The 18,884-nt window shown below is 38.2% G+C and overlaps 2 protein-coding genes across 5 annotated transcripts; both read left to right on the forward strand.

Moving 5' to 3' along the window:
- The first annotated feature begins 1,327 nt into the window (after positions 1-1,327).
- LOC132840201 (uncharacterized) lies at positions 1,328-7,632 on the forward strand. 2 transcript variants are annotated; one of them, XR_009647794.1, is made up of 3 exons: positions 1,328-1,459; positions 3,077-3,171; positions 3,275-3,332. XR_009647794.1 is itself a non-coding variant. In XM_060861682.1 (3 exons), exons 2-3 carry the CDS (start codon positions 3,158-3,160, stop codon positions 6,780-6,782), a joined length of 831 nt encoding a protein of 276 aa, XP_060717665.1. In that variant the 5' UTR covers positions 1,328-1,459; positions 3,077-3,157; the 3' UTR covers positions 6,783-7,632. The 2 variants fall into 2 exon arrangements, 1 of the variants encoding a protein (XP_060717665.1); XM_060861682.1 differs by lacking the exon at positions 3,275-3,332 and adding an exon at positions 5,966-7,632.
- A 1,721-nt stretch (positions 7,633-9,353) lies between these two features.
- Positions 9,354-16,060, forward strand: glipr2l (GLI pathogenesis-related 2, like). 3 transcript variants are annotated; one of them, XM_060861685.1, is made up of 6 exons: positions 9,381-9,503; positions 11,681-11,853; positions 12,574-12,682; positions 12,790-12,893; positions 14,523-14,600; positions 15,043-16,060. In XM_060861685.1, exons 2-6 carry the CDS (start codon positions 11,841-11,843, stop codon positions 15,201-15,203), a joined length of 465 nt encoding a protein of 154 aa, XP_060717668.1. In that variant the 5' UTR covers positions 9,381-9,503; positions 11,681-11,840; the 3' UTR covers positions 15,204-16,060. The 3 variants fall into 3 exon arrangements, with proteins under 3 accessions (XP_060717666.1, XP_060717668.1, XP_060717667.1); XM_060861684.1 differs by having other exon boundaries at positions 9,383-9,503; positions 11,372-11,853; XM_060861683.1 differs by lacking the exon at positions 11,681-11,853 and having other exon boundaries at positions 9,354-9,503.
- Positions 16,061-18,884: the final 2,824 nt, after the last annotated feature.

Consider the following 18,884-nt stretch of genomic DNA (forward strand, 5'->3'; position numbering starts at 1 on the left):
AATAGGAGTGTTGACTTTATCCGGAAATCGTTCAACCCACAGAGAAACAGCAGCCGAAAAACACCTGGAGCTCTCCTGGAGCTCTATACATACAAGTACGGCACGTACAGACTCTACATCCGGTTAATGAACAGCTAGTAAGCACAACACAATAGGTTATCTCCTAGGAAACAGGAAAACAAACATGCTAGAAATCATCAGTTGCTAAAAATACAGGATGACCAAAAATAAAGATAATCAAATAGGAAAGAATGTTTATGATCATTTACTTCCAAGTTAGGAAAATGTATGTACCCTTGTCAGAATAAGGACTGGGTCAGGAAAAAAAAGGCCCAGAGTGAAAATTAAGCTTAAAAGTAGAAAACTAGATTAGTTTTTAGTTTAAAACTAGATTAGACTAGACTTAAAAATGAGCCTACAAGTTTGAAGATAATGGGAAAATCATGTAAGATGTGTAAGAAAAATAACGACCATTTGGAGATAATGGGAAGTTTCTGGACCAAGTATGTGAGAAGAATTATGATTGGTTAAGATAAGGCAGGTGGTAGAAAGTAGGAACATGTCTGAAATAAGGCCCCAGTAGACAGCTTTATTTTTAAAGCTTCAATTTATAATTTTTAGTTTAACTTATAGTCAGATTGCACAAGCAAGCCTGGGCCAATGTAGGTTGGAAATGAAACTTTCCTGCAAGCTATGAAAAATTATCAATGTACTATTGTTCAAGAGTCAGAAGACTGGTGGTAACATACACCAATTAAAGTAAGGTCAGGGAGTATAATATAGTAGTTGGGCCCAAGGTGTGGCCAAATAAAAGGGAAAATCTGGCTTGTTGAACTCTGTAGAACTGTATGAAAAATGAACCAAGGCTTTGTTAAACAGTTACTCTGATGTGTGTGTATATACACACACACACACACACACACACAATGTTTTTATTCCGTGGCAGCATCTCTTTACTCTAACATACTCACACACACACACACACACACACACACACACACACAATTACACATTGCATGTGTATTACATATTACATTTATGAATACATACATACAGTCATATGCAAATGTTTTGGAACCCCTGACAATTTCCATAATTTTCATTTATAAATATTTGGGTCACGAGGTAGTTCGGATAAGCGGTAGAAGATGAATGAATGAATGAATATTTGGGTCAGCAATTTCATTTTGATCTATCAAATAACTGAAGGATACTGAAGTAATATTTCAGTAGTGCTAAAAATATCTAATGGAAAATCTTCTATTTATTCAGATGCAAAGCAGTCTTCATTTCAACTGGTTAGAAAATAAGGGTCTTTCAGCAGGGTGCACAAAACAAATGAGGAAGCAATAAATCAGCAAAAGAGGAGGAGCTGTGTGTTCTTAACTGTTTTTAACCCCAACATCTATTGCTTTGTCATTGGAGCTGGTCTAAAAGTTGGATCTAATTCAATCATTTGGTGAGTATATACGTATGAGTATATGAGTATGAGTAATTAGAGTAATTAGTAATTATTCATTAGGGAATGGAAAATCTAATCAGGTTTTTTTTTTTTGGTTTAAATTTTGTCATAATTATTTCTGCTTGGGTTTCTTTATAGGCATGTTTGGGCATGCCTGAAAGTTTCATTTATGATATGGCTGACTCAGAGATTTCCGGTTTCAGTGTTGTGATTCTCACTGTATGCCTGTTAATTTAACACTTCTTTTCTTTTCTTTTCTTTTCTTTTCTTTTCTTTTCTTTTCTTTTCTTTTCTTTTCTTTTCTTTTCTTTTCTTTTCTTTTCTTTTCTTTTCTTTTCTTTTCTTTTCTTTTCTTTTCTTTTCTTTTCTTTTCTTTTCTTTTCTTCCCTTCCCTTCCCTTCCCTTCCCTTCCCTTCCCTTCCCTTCCCTTCCCTTCCCTTCCCTTCCCTTCCCTTCCCTTCCCTTCCCTTCCCTTCCCTTCCCTTCCCTTCCCTTCCCTTCACTTCGCTTCCCGTCGCGTCCCGTCCCTTCCCGTCCCTTCCCTTCCCTTCCCTTCCCTTCCCTTCCCACCCCACCCCACCCCACCCCACCCCACTGCAATTTATGGACCTTTTTTTATTCTTAATCACAACAAAAAAAGTTCATATTTGTTACTGTGTCACTTATTTGTATTTATAGATGAAATAATTAGGGCTTAACGCAGGTTTTATTTGCTTCATTATTTAATATTCATTCTGCATATGCATACATTCTATACGTTCTTCCTTTCATTCTTTACTTTCTTACTTACAAAGAGTTATTTATGCATGTGGACTGAATAATGAGGATTCTATGTAATGTTTATCCAACTGTATGGAAATTGTTATTTATGTTCTAGGCATAACTTCTGTCACTGACTGACTGATTTTGAACTCCTGAATGCATTATATATCTTATACTTCATGACACATTTATATCTAGGGTTGTCACTAAACATGTTTTAGTACAAATTCTTTGTGATGATAGAATGATTCTCTGTAACATAACACACCTAGGTCAGAGCTAAGGTTTTGTATTTTTCATACTGTTAATGTTATCTTGTGTTGTATTTGTGGTATTCTATCAAATCAGTATGCTCAAAACAAGTTAAATAAAGTTAAGTAATAAAAGGTAATAGGATCAACATTATATATATATCTGATGTACAAGTAAATTATACGTAATAAACCAGGAAGCATCAAGGAATAACGGTCAAACGTTTAGGGAGATTCCTTTGAACACTGGCCAAGAATTTCTTCATGAACCAAGAATTTCTTCATGAACCTATCACTTTATGTTTTGTAAAACAATGATTTAGGGTGTGTCGTGCCACAATTATACCATAGAGTTGGAAAGTACCTCAGGAGATATTGGTGGCAGATGAGACACTAATGAGGGCAGGGCTTGCAAAAATCAAATGTGGGCTTATATACTGTGTTGAAGAAGGTATAAAAAGAATTCACCCTGACTATGTTTTTGGATATTTTCATCGAACTGCCTGTTTGGCTTCACAACTGGATTTTGAGATCAGCTTTGAGATTTCTCTTGGTTAACATTTTAACTTCTTTTTTGTATTTGCTATTTTTGTCACTACAGTGTGTGTGAAACCTACAGAGGCTGGGAGGAAGCTGGAACATTTGCTGTTTGTACACTGAGGACACAAAAAAAGAGGCGATAATGGCTAATGGCAGGTAATTAAATAAACATTTATAACATTTTATTGCCAATTTTAATATGTGCATGTTAATTATAGAAACCTGTAGTATAAAAATCGAACCCCTTTGTGTTTTTCAGCCTATTGTGATAAACCAAGTATGCAATGATGTGTTGGAAATGATCTTGGTTTTACAGTCCCAAGTAAATTATTTATTATTGATGTCGATTTTATTGTTTTATTTATGTTTAATAGTTTGACAGTGCATTAGATCTTGAAAAAGAAACTGAAAAAGAACATTCATTCATTCATTCATCTTCTACCGCTTATCCGAACTACCTCGGGTCACGGGGAGCCTGTGCCTATCCTCGGGCATCAAGGCAGGATACACCCTGGACGGAGTGCCAACCCATCGCAGGGCATGAAAAAGAACATGTTAAGGGTTATTTTTACTGTGGTTTCAAAATCCAGACAGAAGACTTTTTTTTTTATTATAAAATTTTGCAGATAAAACACATAAATCAACTTGTTTCTTTTCCTGCTATGTAAATAAAATAGTGGCACAGTGTAAGTAAAACATAATTAAAAGTAAAACTCCATAAAACAAAAGAAAAACATGATCACAGAGCACAACACGCACGACTCACTGAGTGAATCAGTTTACATGCTCGACTCACTGAATTAATCGGTTTTTATTATAAACATCCATCCATCCATCCATCTTCTACCGCTTATCCGGGGCCGGGTCGCGGGGGCAGCAGTCTGAGCAGGGACACCCAGACTTCCCTCTCCCCAGACACTTCCTCCAGCTCTTCCGGGGGAATACCGAGGCGTTCCCAGGCCAGCCGAGAGACATAGTCCCTCCAGCGTGTCCTAGGTCTTCCCCGGGGCCTCCTCCCGGTTGGACATGCCCGGAACACCTCCCCAGGGAGGCGTCCAGGAGGCATCCGGAACAGATGCCCGAGCCACCTCAGCTGACTCCTCTCGATGTGGAGGAGCAGCGGCTCTACTCTGAGCTCCTCCCGAGTGACCGAGCTCCTCACCTTATCTCTTAAGGAGCGCCCAGCCACCCTGCGGAGGAAACTCATTTCGGCCGTCTGTATCCGGGATCTTGTCCTTTCGGTCATGACCCAAAGCTCATGACCATAGGTGAGGGTAGGAACATAGATCGACTGGTAAATAGAGAGCTTTGCCTTGCGACTCAGCTCTTTCTTCACCGCAACAGACCGGAATATCGACCGCATCACTGCAGAAGATCCGCCTGTCGATCTCCCGCTCCATCCTTCCCTCACTCGTGAACAAGACCCCAAGATACTTAAACTCCTCCACTTGAGGCAGGAGCTTTCCACCAACCTGAAGGGGACAAGCCACCCTTTTCCGGCTGAGAACCATGGCCTCGGACTTGGAGGTGCTGATTCTCATCCCTGCCGCTTCACACTCGGCTGCAAACCGTCCCAGTGCACGCTGAAGGTCCTGATTTGAAGAAGCCAACAGGACAACATCATCTGCAAAAAGCAGAGACGAAATCCTGTGGTCCCCAAACCGGACTCCCTCCGGCCCCTGACTGCGCCTAGAAATCCTGTCCATGTAAATAATGAACAGGACCGGTGACAAAGGGCAGCCCTGCCGGAGTCCAACATGCACCGGGAACAAGTCTGACTTACTGCCGGCAATGCGTTATTATAAACATAATGAGCGAATCTGAGTGAATCAGTGTATATGAGTGAATCATTTTACATGCTCGACTCACTGATTGAATTAGAGTAAAACAGTTTTCATGCTTGTCTCACTAAGAGAATCAGAGTGATTTACTTGCTCGACTCACTGAATCAAACGGTTTTTATTATCAACATACTGAGTGAATCTGAGTGAATCAATGTACCGACCCACTGACTCGTTTTAATAACCTACATAAAATACAGTCGTCGACGGTTTGAGGAGAGTTTTGATTCTTAAAAATTAATAACTATTTTAAGTTAATTCTTGATCACCAATTACTTTTTAAGATATTCTGGATCTAAAAGGTCGAGGGGTTTCAATCTTGCGCCTGTAGATGGCGCTATGAACCACACTAAAGCAGACAAATTTGTAAACCCCGAATAAACGGGAAAATATCATATATCACATTTTTTACTTAATGTTTACATATTTTTTTTTAAAAAAAACAAGAAATCCTTAACTTTGTTATGTAACAATATTAGTTCAATCTGTAATAAAAGTGTAGTAACCTGACTTTTTATCTATTAAAGCATTTCAAATTATTACAGTCATGAAATGAGTCTAGTATGTTTAGGAAAATTACGATGTAATTGAAAGTTAACTGTGATGTTTGAAATACTGTGTATGTATGTATGTATGCATGTATGTATGTCTGTATGTATGTATGTCTGTAGCACACACACATACACACACACACACACTTATAAATTTTAATTTCACTTTGCATCAGTCATATTAGCATATTTTAAGCATCACAGTTAACTGACTATATGTATTGATACTACAACGATTAAAATTGCTCAGGAAATGGTTGTCCATAGCTTTTTCAAGGCCATAACCTTGCTTTTGTGTTGGGTTTTTATCCTCGCTATGGCAACTAACATTTCTGACCGTAATAGATAGTGTTTTTTGATAGTGTTAAATTGTCTAAAAGTCTATGAGAAGAATATGTGATCTTATGAATATATACGTGACTATATGACTATGTTTGCTAGGACACTGGCCGTACTTTAGTTAGCTCTTATTTACTAAACTTATTCGACACTGATATCGAACCACCAGAATATTAGGACATTTAAAAACAGCAATAATAATGTGTGATTATATTCCAGAGGCTGTATCTACACTTGTGATGGGGCTCATGTCCCTTTAGATGAGCTGATGGAGAGCAATCCTGAACACACCTACCTGAGGAAGCAAAACATTCCCTGGTATCCTATATATCACTTTCAAGAGTCCAACGTTTGCCATGTAACTGATAAATCTGGCCTGTATGGAGTCTTCAAAGACAAGGGATTCAGAAGTGGTGATACTGATAGATTCCTGTGGTGGGGCCTTTCAATATCTGATAAGTCAAAACAACAAAAGGAGGAATTTGCTACTTCTCCCGCATTCCAAACTGAATCCATTTATGGCAACTTCCGCTTCACTTTTCCTCTAACAGAGCTCCTGAGCGCATACAGCAAGCAGTACTGCAATGGAACTTCTCCGATTCTACGTGTGTTAGACACCAGGCTCTTCAAGCAAGAGATTCTCTATTCAGTTTTGGTGCATCCACGATACATGCGGCACTACAGGAAATATCCTCGCTTACCTGTTGATTCTGAGCATTTGTGTGGGTACAGAGAAAAGAAAATGACCTGGTGCTGTCAGTCTCCTTCAAATAACTATGAATACAGCCAGTATTTGGACGAGGGTGGTGAAATATATGTCGGTCCACTGGGAAGGAACGAATATTATGTATGGGATAATGTAGCTGTGGTGTTCCACATGAAGAAGGATTGGGTTCTGAAATTAGGTCACAGAAGGCTTTTTGATCACTTGAGTGTATGTGAGATAGCTTCACATAACCCGTTAAATAAGACGGAAATGTCTGTCCAGGAGGCTGAGGCAGAAGTACTGAATTTGAAAAGAAAGTTTAATCTTTGAAATATGTTTCTTATCTTTGATCAGAGGAGGTTGGTCTTGGTTCTGAAGTTAAACAAAAGTTGTAATTTGAACAGAACAGCCAGACCACTTCATTAAATTCATAATGAAACTAATATGCCACAGCATTTTTACTGTTCTTCTGAGTTTTCTTGGTAAGAAGATATTCATTTTCTATAACTGTATCTCTACTTGAATTACATTTGTTTAATTGTTGATTTGGTGAAGCTTTCTGTAAGATGTTCATTTGACAATTATGGAAGGTGTCTTCAGTGTCAGAACTGTTATTCTAACGTTGAGTAAGTTTTCAAGACTAGCTGATCTCTGAATAATGTCTCCTAGTTGATTGTGAAACTTCAAGAGCCTTGCAGTTTCCGTTCTGCCTTTTTTTCATTATATTGAATATATAAAACTTTAATAAGTGCTTCTGTACAAGTATACATATATTATACATATATATCAGCTAACATTTAGTTTGTTACTTTGTTCAATGTTTTTATATCATGGTATTTCTGCATCTTTAAAAGTACATTTGTTCTGTTATTGTATTTTTCTTGTTGTTTTTTTACACTTTGACACAAAAATGCATTAAAATTAATGTCAATAGATGTCCTTTGTCACATTTTATGACTGCAAGGATGGATAGAGTTCAAACAGATGACCAGATAAAAGAAACTATGGCCCTGTGCCTTAAATGCCAGGACAGAGCAGGAGGTGCAGCGTGTGATGGACCACTTCTCATCATGTGCCGACTTCATTAGCACCACAAAGAGAAAAGTCATGTTTCTGCATGTTCCTGGCAAGCCATACCTGGAGCTAACAATCAGTAGGACTGCCAAATCTTGTGACACCTTCAGTAGACTCTGCTTGAACACCTGAGTGTGCTCAAATTCTGGGGCTCTAAAAATTCTGAAAATCTATCATGCAGTGGTTCTTTTTGGATAGTGGAACTAGGACCTTCTGCAAACAGCCCGTCTGCTTCCACATGATAGAATTACGAATATTCAGTTGTAGGAAATGATCCTTGAAATGGAAGTTATGAGGTGTGCTGGTATTGATTCAGAAAGCCCAGACACCTACATGTGGAACTCGACTCTTGACTGACGAGCAACATTGTGTCACAATAAAATAAAACACATTTGTCACCTTTAAATGCTAGACATATTGTGTAAATCAAATGATAAAAAATTAAGTAGGCCAATTTGTAATACTACTCCAGGACAGTTTGAAAGGTTTAATGGGGTGAATTACTTCTGCAAGACATTGTAATATCTAAAGATTAGCCCGCAAACATTATTAGCCAATGGGGTCCAGTTCATGTTAAACTTGAGCATATTATTATAAATGAACTCAAAAGCAGCATTAAAAAGACTGTATACCAAAAAGCAAAATACAAGAGCAGGCAGCAAGGGCAACTCTTGATCAGAAATCCAAAGTGAGTGATACTACCGTCAGGAAAGTAGTAGTTTTAATGAGGAAAAAGCAAACAAATACAAAACTTCAGGCAACACCAATAGGTGAAAAACAGGCACAGTTTAGAGGATAAACATCACTCAGAGGAAACTGGAACAAGTCAAATACTACACAAAGTCAAAAACCAGCCAAACAAAGATAAGCGATACAGCTTGACAAAGTCAGGTCAAAGTGTAACTGAGTGTTTTACTTTAATGTGTGCTAGTGACTGAATGTAAATATAAAGGGCCCATGAGTGAGTATGTGTGATTGGGAGCAGGTAAACTGTGAAGAAGTAAGTTCAAGTGCAATCTGGGATGTGGAGGCCAATGTAGCCATGGAAGATGGTGCTAACGGAGTCGTCCAAACTGTATATGATGTACATGTACAGGCTCATTAGTCTAATGTTAATGTTTTAATTTTTAGACAGAATTTTGGTTGGTTTGTTAGATTTAAATTAACGTTCCATATTTTTGACCTTTTCTCACAGTCTCCTGTGAGACAAATTTCCTCCTGAAACAAATTTCCCATTAAATATGTGGGGGTAGAAACAGCACAGGATCACTGAAACTGAGTCATTGGAAAATGACTACTGTCCAGATTAGAAGAGCCTGCACACACTGTAGCCTCAGATTCTTATTCTTGCCTAGGAGGAATCCATTGTGTTTGTTCTGCTGTTGTGGCCCATTTGCCACTTGACGTGTTGTGCAATTGGACATGCTTTTCTGCTCATCTTGGTTGAATGCTTATATGAGTTACTGCTGCTTTCCTGACCGGTTGCCTGACCTCTCTCACTAATCAGCTTCCATGTAGAAATCAGTCTATTTAGTAAATATACCTAATTGGGTAGTGGAATTTAATATTAGCCCATCCTTAAACCATCTCTTACTCTTATACCCTTTGCCAGTTATATGCTTTGGAATAACAACAATGAATAAATATTATACAACCCATGGTGAAGATGAATGAATGAATGAAAGGATGAATGAATGAATAAATGAATGAATATTATTAAGGCTTGGTCACAAGTTTTGTCTCAGTCAGCTTCCTAGTGTAGTAGTCAGGGCACTGATCAGGGAGTCGGCCATTTTGGGGGCTGTCTCTTGCGGTCACAAAATACTTGCAGTGTACTGAAAATCTCACAATATACCACAAAAACCAGGGAGTGTCGATGCTCATTATGTTCCCTTACTGGAAAGAACGCCATATTTTCTGAAGCCTTGCAACTTAAAAAAATGGCGGAACACCTCTCAGCCAACTTCAGTTACCACTGTAAGTAAGCAAATGATTAATCATGTTAGCAATTTCATTTTTTTTTAACATATTTATATCTATATATCGTTTGTTTGACTCTAACAACTTCTAAGTGTTGGAGTTTTAGAAATCCACCAGCTAGCCTATGATCCTGCTTGAAGTATCATGACAGAAATTTGTGCTAATTTGAAATGACATAAATCTAAAAAAAAATTTGGGTTTTTATAATGATTTATGAGGAAATTAGAATGATACCACAAATTTAATCATCAGCGCCCCAATGTGTAGTGAGCCATGAGTCCTTACCACTGCTCCAACTCATATATTGATTCACCACCTACACAGTTAGTAAGCTGACTGAGATGCACCCAGAGTTTCTAATTCTCTGTGCAAATGGGCTGAACACCATTATTCCAAATTACATGTTTTGATAATAGTTGTAGTCTAATTCGCCGTTTCAAAATCTCCCAAATGTTTTTGGGACAGTCTAGTGAATGCAAATTCTCTCATCATCCCATCCTTAGAGCCAAGAATTTACAATAAACAAGTGTTTTCTAGAGCAAATGTGTTTGTACTGATAGCAGAGTGTATGATGTGATAAGATTACATGGTCACACCCTTGTGCAACTGATCAACGGTTTACAGCCTTTTGACATCTGACATTTTTCCTTCTGTTATCTAGACCATCATTGTGCTTGAAATTGAGTTTGAGTAACCTACTGTTCATTGCCTTTTTAGATCTGCCCCCAAAATGTATTACTACAATAAAATATACTATACTAAACTAAACTATATTCTGTACTTCAGTGTAAATACAATGAGATTATAATGAGGGTGGCTATATTGTAAAATTAAACAAATTTTTCATTGGTTAATGTGATATATACTATTCTTGCAAAATACTGGCAATATATTAGACATATTAAATATTCTATTTTTATTTGAATGCTTGCCATCTTCTCATTTACAGCAAACATGCTGCATACAGCATGCTTATATCTGTATTGCATGTTGGAAGATGGTGATAATGGAGTCGTCCAAACTGTATATGATGTACATGTACAGACTCATTAGTCTAATGTTAATGTTTTGATTTTAGACGGAATTTTGGTTTGTTAGATTTAAATTAACATTTCATATTTTTGACCTTTTCTCACAGTCACTTAAACAAATTTCCCATTAAATATGTGGGTGTGTCCACTAATGTGCCTGTGTGTACATGCTACTTGCAGATACAGAGAAAAGGATAGTGCGTGTCCATGCCAATTTACAATAAAAAGACACCCTGAATAATGGCATAAGCTTCTGCCATCCCCATTTGTAGCACACATAGTAGCCCATTAGACAAGAACTGCAATGCTATGCCACTCATTGTATCTGTGTAAAGCCAGATTTAAACCAAAAGAGTTTGGGTAGAAACAGCACAGGATCACTGAAACTGAGTCATTGGAAAATGACTACTGTCCAGATTAGAAGAGCCTGCACACACTGTAGCCTCAGATTCTTATTCTTGCCTAGGAGGAATGCTTGCCATCTTCTCATTTACAGCATACAACATATCAAATCATCAACTTTTTCTTGACTTTCCGTTACATAAAAATCTAGCTGACAACTAAGAATATAAGTGATCTGTTTCTTAAATCAGCTTTTCCCCCCTGAAATTTTTTGTGCTTAGAGAATGCTAGTGTTTAAACAACAGATGAGGAATGATGTCTGTAAGCCATGAAAGACCAGGAGAAAAAATGCAAACATTGGCAGCATTCTCACATTGTAGCAAGTAACATGCAGCGGATCTGGGATTAGGCTAGTTTGATCACACACACCCATTACACTTGTGTGTGTGTGTGTGTGTGTGTGTGTGTGTGTGTGTGTCTGTTTGTCTACAGTTGTGCTGTGGATCACTGTCTCAATGTGAAAGCAGGCGTGCCAGCCCCATATAAGGTCACATGGCTCACACTGATGATGTAATCAAAGAAGAGGTTTCCTTCTCTCTTCTCTCTTAACATGCTCACACAGAGAGAGGGAGAGAGAGAGAGAGGGAGAGAGAGAGAGAGAGAGAGAGAGAGCAAATAAGAGGGAATGTGACCAAACACCAAAAGTTAAAGCAGAGAAAGGTAGTGCACTTTCACAGTCTGGATTGTGGATTTTCAAATGTCTGCTGTTTTGTGTGTGTATTTGGTGTATTTGTGGTAAAGAAAGATATAGTAAGTGGATGAAGTGCAGGACAACAGGACTAGACGTCTGAGAAGGGACACACAGAGAGTGTGTGTGAGAGAGAGAAAGAGAAAGGGAGAAGGTGGAAGCTTCCAAGAGCAGTGAATAAGCACAAGGCCAGGAAAGAAAATATTCTTCATCATGGGCAAGTCAGGTAAGAAAAACGGTTCATTTCAAATGCCTATGTCATTGTTTCCTTATCCTTAATGAGAGGAATTTGCCATAACAGACAGTCATGTGCATTTTTAATTCACTGGCCTGCTATATATGTGTTTGTGTGTGTGTGTGTGTGTGTGTGTGTGTGTGAGAGGGAGGGAGAGAGAGATAGACCATAGTCACTGCATTGTTCAGCATCTAGTATGATGCAGTAGGTCTTCTAAATAGGCCCTTTCAATAGCTACAATTGTTATTATAAGAGTGCATTGTTCTTGGTGCATTGTTCAGTTTTTTATGCTAAGCTCTAGTACCCTAAGTGCTAAGTACCCAATCTGGGGAAAATGAGGCTTAGAAATTTCACACATTCACATATATCACATATAATGGTCTATTACCCTTTAGCTGATAAGGATTAGCTTATGAGTTTGTCAGAAAAAAGACATAATTTATAAGGTATATAAGAATTTTCTAATGTGTGAATTGGGTGTGTGCCTTTACAGTGAATGTATTGCTAAAGTGCTCTCTTCTCTTAACTCAAATCTACTACTATAGGGATTCCTATCATACACTGAGAGACTGTTGAACGAAACAGATAGTCGGTGTGCTAAAATACAAAAGTGGCCTTAATGAAGCAAGTGTTTAGTATCTCGTGAACTACAGTTGAACCTTTGCAACTGTGCTATTCAAATTTGGCTATATCTATCTCTCTCTCTCTCAGCCTCAAGGATATTTAGTGACGAGGTGCTGAAGTGCCATAATGACTACAGAAAGAAGCATCAAGCACCGCCATTAAAGCTCAGCAACAAACTTTGCAGAGAGGCGGCAAGGTAAGGGAGTAGTAGTTTAAATGAATGTGTTGATAAACCCATGTCCTGATTTGTATTGGCAACATATCAATTTGCTCTGCACTCACACAAGATCTGTGTCGTCTTAGATACTCGGAGAGTTTGGCTAGCACCAGGATTTTAAAGCACAGTGTTGAATCGAGTAGAGGAAACTGTGGAGAAAATCTAGCCTGGGCATCATATGATCAAACAGGTAAGAATACAGGATCGGTAGTACAACAAAATGAAGTCTTATTGAGGTTGTGTCCAAGACATGGCAAACATCTGCTTCTCCTCCTCCCTCCTGTCTTCTCCCCTCTTTGCAACAGCTGGGACTGATTTTGTAGTGACAGTCTCCATGTTAGCCTTGTTAAAATGCTGACTAAGTGGAATGGAATGTCTGACCGGTCCAGAATGATTCATAAAGTGTGACAAACATACTTTTTAAAGTTTATTAAGAGTTTGAACAGAAAAAAAGTGAAAGAGTTTCTCTGAGTATATTATTATTCCTCACTGGTCAAGACTAATTATTGTGTATTATTCACTAAATGGAATGTTTTAATTAATTTTTGAAACATTCAAAAATATAATTTGAAATATTTCTCTTTATATTTATATATAAAATATGCACGGCACTACACCTTGTTACACCACTTATTTTTTTAGGTACTATTCTTTAGTATAGTAACTATAGTATATTGTTTACTTAATTGATTGTCCCTGATTGATTGGTGTATAATGAAGAATATTTAATTAATGTAATATTGTAATATTTGTAATATAATCAGAAATGTGTAATATTTCTCTTTCTGATTTAATTTAATTCACCTATTCTCTATTTAGTGATTTTTGCAAACAGGGTTTTGGTCAGTTATGAGACAAATAATACATGGTGACCTATTTCCAACTGATGACTTTGAGGCCCTGTCTTTTTCAAATGCATACAGATATATTTGAAACCCTAGCTTTTTTTTAATCACATTAGCACCCAGCCCAGTATGAGGTAATAGTATGTAATAATCTGTTATGTCAACACCTAAGGAATAAGTGTGTATTGAATGGTAAAAAGGCATGGTGGCTTCGTGGTTAGCACGTTCGCCTCACACCTCCAGGGTTGGGGGTTCGATTCCCGCCCCCGCCTTGTGTGTGTGGAGTTTGCATGTTCTCCCCGTGCCTTGGGGGTTTCCTCCGGGTACTCCGGTTTCCTCCCCCGGTCCAAAGACATGCATGGTAGGTTGATTGGCATCTCTGGAAAATTGTCTGTAGTGTGTGATTGTGTGAGTGAATGAGAGAGTGTGTGTGTGCCCTGCGATGGGTTGGCACTGCCTTGATGCCCAATGACGCCTGAGATAGGCACAGGCTCCCCGTGACCCGAGGTAGTTCGGATAAGCGGTAGAAGATGAGTGAGTGAGTGAGAGAGAGTGAATGGTAAAGTAATAATAATAATAATGAAATGATTCATAGGTGTGGACTGATGATGAGGTGGAACTACATTTGGTTTGAATACAAAATCTTTATCTGGATCTAATTCGAAGTCTCTGTTCACACTGTGGTTTGTGGCTCTAGAGAGACCTCTGGAGCAGTGAAGTGTGTATCATATTGTGGTAATTCCTTACAAGGGTAAAAGAACAAAGTGAAATAATAAATATCCTAAAGTTATTGTCATGAGTCATGACAAATCTCCTAGATAGAGTCTTAACATCTTCAGACACCAGGATGGGGGCCTGAATTTTAGTCGAAGTAAAGATGAATGCCAGCGCTTGCTTGTATGAATTTTCAATTTTGAAATCAGTTGTTTGCTACAAATCATTATTCATAATTTTGTTATGTGACTGTGTCTTAGGAAAGGATGTGACTGATCGCTGGTATAATGAGGTGAACCAGTACAACTTTAACCAGCCGGGATTCTCCTCTGGAACCGGTAAGCATGCTCTCTTACTTAAACTTAAGCACGCTCACATTTTTTTGCTTTCTAATACAAATAAGACTTTTCAAAATGCCCCGAATTCCAGGAGGTTCAATGAGCAAAACTGTTGATGAGTAATATCTTCCAGCATACCATACTCATTAAAAGCATTTGGATTGTATCACCTCTTCCTGGACATTACTTACTAGCACTTGGTGACTAGCACTTGGTTTTTTATCACCTCACAAAGGAGACAAAAACGGGAAGGAAAAGAAATCTTCTTCTTTCCACATCCCCTTTTGGCGCATAAATATTTACCTCTGTATTCACATAGCAATTGTGACGTTTATATTAGTAACGCTGGATTACAAAATCAGTCAGATGTTCTGACGCTTGCTCAAGCATGCACAGTGTACACTTTCACATCCAAGTAACCTATGTGTCATCTCTTATTCAGGTCACTTCACTGCGATGGTGTGGAAGAGCACAAAGAAACTGGGTGTTGGTAAAGCTGTTGCATCAGACGGCTCGACATTTGTAGTGGCTCGTTACTTTCCTGCTGGGAATATCACTAATCAGGGCCACTTCCAAGCCAATGTCCTGCCTCCTAAGAGCTGATCCCGGAATAGAGGTGGATATAGAGGTCAGAGGGCATGGGCTGTTAGGGCAAATTGGACTCTGTAATAAGTGAATTGAAGCCCTATAGGGCTAAGCCTTATCAAATACTCTGATGCCTTACAGTGTGACTGGCCTTAAAGCATACTTTTTTCAATACTAAACTTAGTCCATGTTCACAGATCATTGTAGAATTATTGAGCTCTTCTCTGTCCATAAGTATTTTTAGACTTGTAATTTTAAACATCCCTAGTGCACGCTCTCTCTCTCACTCACACACACACACACTCACACACACATCATTGCTAAAGGTTAGATTCAAGGTTAAACTATAAATGTCCTAATAAATGTGGCACAGTATCACAGCCTAACATTAAAGAAGCACCTGGGATGTTATAAAATTATCATTTTATGGTGTCTGGTTTACTTCAAAGGAAAAGCCACTGTTTTGTCTCTTTTGTTTCACAGTTGTGGTTTGGATGACTTACAGAAGTAAACATTTCAATTGTTTAAATCTTGTCTGTGACCTTTTGAACTTACATTTCCTGAATAACATTTCACTAGTGGATATCACTAGCTTGGTATATATTTAGTGTTATTTTGAAGCAGAATATTTTATAGCTAGGATGTTCTCGGACTAATGTAACCTCACAGTTGTTAGTTTCAACAATTCACATTTTGATGAAGGCCTGTGCTCACCTTCTGAGATGAATCTACTTCACACTACCTTGATCTGTACCCAATATAACCTCCTGGACCACTTGGCAGAAATAGACCAGACTTTATCCAAATACTCTGTTTTATGTCTTTCCAACTCTCCAAAGTGGTGTAGTATTACAAATAAACCATATCATTATAAAGCGATGTGTTACTGATCTTTACTCCTTGAGAAACTCTACGAGAAAAAAATCTGCACTCTTAACTTCATGAATTGTGAATTTCCATTGTCAATTCATCACAGGTACTTTTCATATGCCCCAAAATATCATTAGATACCAGCAGTTATTGTCGTATGCATTACTTTATTGCATTTGTCAAAAAGCAAATTTATTCTGTACAGTGAAATCCATTTACTTGACATTTAAAAATCACAATCAGTACCTAGCATCCTACTACACTGAGTACTCTGGTTTCCAAACACATCTCAAATACATGATGTAAGGTGCGCTGGTGATACTAAATTGCAGCTGTGAATGGGCATGGGCATGGTGTGCTGTAATTGATTGGTGTCTGCTCCAGGGTGTATTCTCACCTAGTGCACGTTGTTCCTGGGATAGATCATGAACCTGACCAGGGTAGAGGAGTTATTGAAGATCAGTGAATGAATAAATAGCGTAGTTTTATAAAAGTACACGAGATACCGCACTTTAGAATCGAGCTTTGAACACTGCTGCATCTATATTGAAAGAGCTTAAACTGTTTATACTCACTTTGAGGCAAACAACCCTGCTTCCAGAAAGAGAGCTGCTGCAGTCAATACTGAAAAGGATGGTACATCTACATCTCTGTAGTGGCTGTAATCTGATCATTTCAATGGGTAAGGCTGTGAGGCTGTGGGTCCAGATGGCGTCCCTGGCCGTGTCCTTAAAGCCTGGCATGCCTGTTGTTTTCATGGATATTTTCAACCTCTCCCTGTCCTTGTCTGTAGACCTCACATGTTTCAAAATGTCCACCATTATGCCTGTACTGAAGAAATTTTTGGTAAACGATTGGCACTCGTTGCTCTGACTCCCACTGTCAGCACATTCTGTGAAAGGCTCATCAGTGACTACATCTGCTCTGTGCTGCATGCCTCACTCAACCCACTGCAGTTTGCTTACTGTAGTTCACCCTACATAATGCTGTCTCCCACCTGGAGAGAAAGAACACATATTTCCCTCCAAACTTTACATGAAACTTAAGGCTCTGACCCTGAACCACTCTTGGTGTAGCTGGATCCTGGATTTCCTCGAAGGCAGATGCCTGGTGGTTAAGAGTTGGCAGCAACATCTCCACCCTGCTGACCCTCAACACTGGACACCCTCAGGGGTGTGTTTTCAGTCCTCTTTTGTACTCCTTATCCACTTACAAATGTGACTACAAACAGCTCCAATGTCCACTGAAAAAAGGTGTGCATCCTAAAACACCGGTGTCAGGAAAACTACCTCACAATTAACATCAACCAGAAGACCAAGGATTTTGTATCAAACTTCACGACACAGGAAAGGGAACACAACCTCCTCATCGTCAATGAAATACTAGTGAATTGGGTCAACAGCTTCAAGTTCCCCGTTGTTTACATCACTGAGTACTTCATATGGTCCACTCACCATGAAGCAGTGTTGAACAAAATCTGACTATCACTGTCCTTGTATAGTAAGTGCAATATTTCCCACTATGACACCTTAGGACCACACACATTGTTGCACTGTTTAAATAATACCATTATTACTTCTTACTAGAATATGTTAATAATTTAGAATACTGTATGTGCAGTATCTCCTAATGTCATGACCGCACACATTGTTACAATTTACTTTCAATTCACTTGCTTACTTTAGCTACTTTTTGTATTATATTAAAAAAAAACTTAGTGCAATACTTAGTGTACAACAGTAGCACATGAGTTTCATTGTATTTAGATGCTTAAAGTACTCTTTATGCAGATGACAAACTTGAAACATGAAACCTTTCTTCACTGACCAAATTTACTTTTGTTTGTGTATTTCTCAGGCACTACACAAAGTAAAAGTCCCATTTTTCGGATCTCTTTGTTCGAAAATCCCACGGGTAACTACTTCTTGGTCTAAATTGAAATAACCAGTGAGGTGCACACTTACAGTTTATTGTTTCATCCTAATACATCTTCTGCATGGAGCTTTTTCCTATGAATCTATATAACAACATGCTCACCTAGAACACAATGGATGCCCTTTGGAGTTTGGTTCCTCTCATGTTATTTCCCTCTGCCACTGTCACTCCTTTCATACTGTACATAACAGTGGAATTTACCAATACTATGGATGGATTCCTCAACGATCATTAAAATGGAACGTTTCTGGTTCGACTTCCATTTGTAAAGAGCTGATTATAATTGTAACCTTGAGATGGATTCGAATCCCATTCAGAGTGAATAATTGTCTCATACAAAGTGTTCAGCAATTTGTTGTTATTTACAGCAAATGAAAAGAATGACTACGAATTAATCTTTAAAAGTATTTTAGCTCATTTTGATTGAGATGCAGGTTAATAATTCACTGTCATCATTTAGTACTGTATCTGCATTAAACATTGCATAATACCTCCCAAGCACATATGAATTATCTACTTGTTTTTGAAAGAAAACATGATGAAAATATGATTTTTTTCCCCCCACATTATGTTTCTCGGAAAGTCCCAGCAATGGGACTCAATTTTAAAGGACGTTCCAATTGTTTTTGTGGTGAGTGAAGTGGATAATTATATTCATATTCCACATTACAATGATAAATGCTTAGATAAATGCCATGTCTCCACCTTCTGCCTGCCGGACAGAGTGAAAGAGAAAGAATTACAAGAATAAATGGTCGCGATTATAGAATGAGACAAATATAGAATATCATCTGCTGGTTTATATTTCATTGCCAGCCACAGCTAGCATCACAACACATGTGCTTTGAGTAAAGTGTGATTAAATATCACTACAAATACATCCCAAATCTAGCA

Source organism: Tachysurus vachellii, chromosome 25 (genome assembly GCF_030014155.1).
Source record: "Tachysurus vachellii isolate PV-2020 chromosome 25, HZAU_Pvac_v1, whole genome shotgun sequence".
Taxonomy (NCBI): domain Eukaryota; kingdom Metazoa; phylum Chordata; class Actinopteri; order Siluriformes; family Bagridae; genus Tachysurus; species Tachysurus vachellii.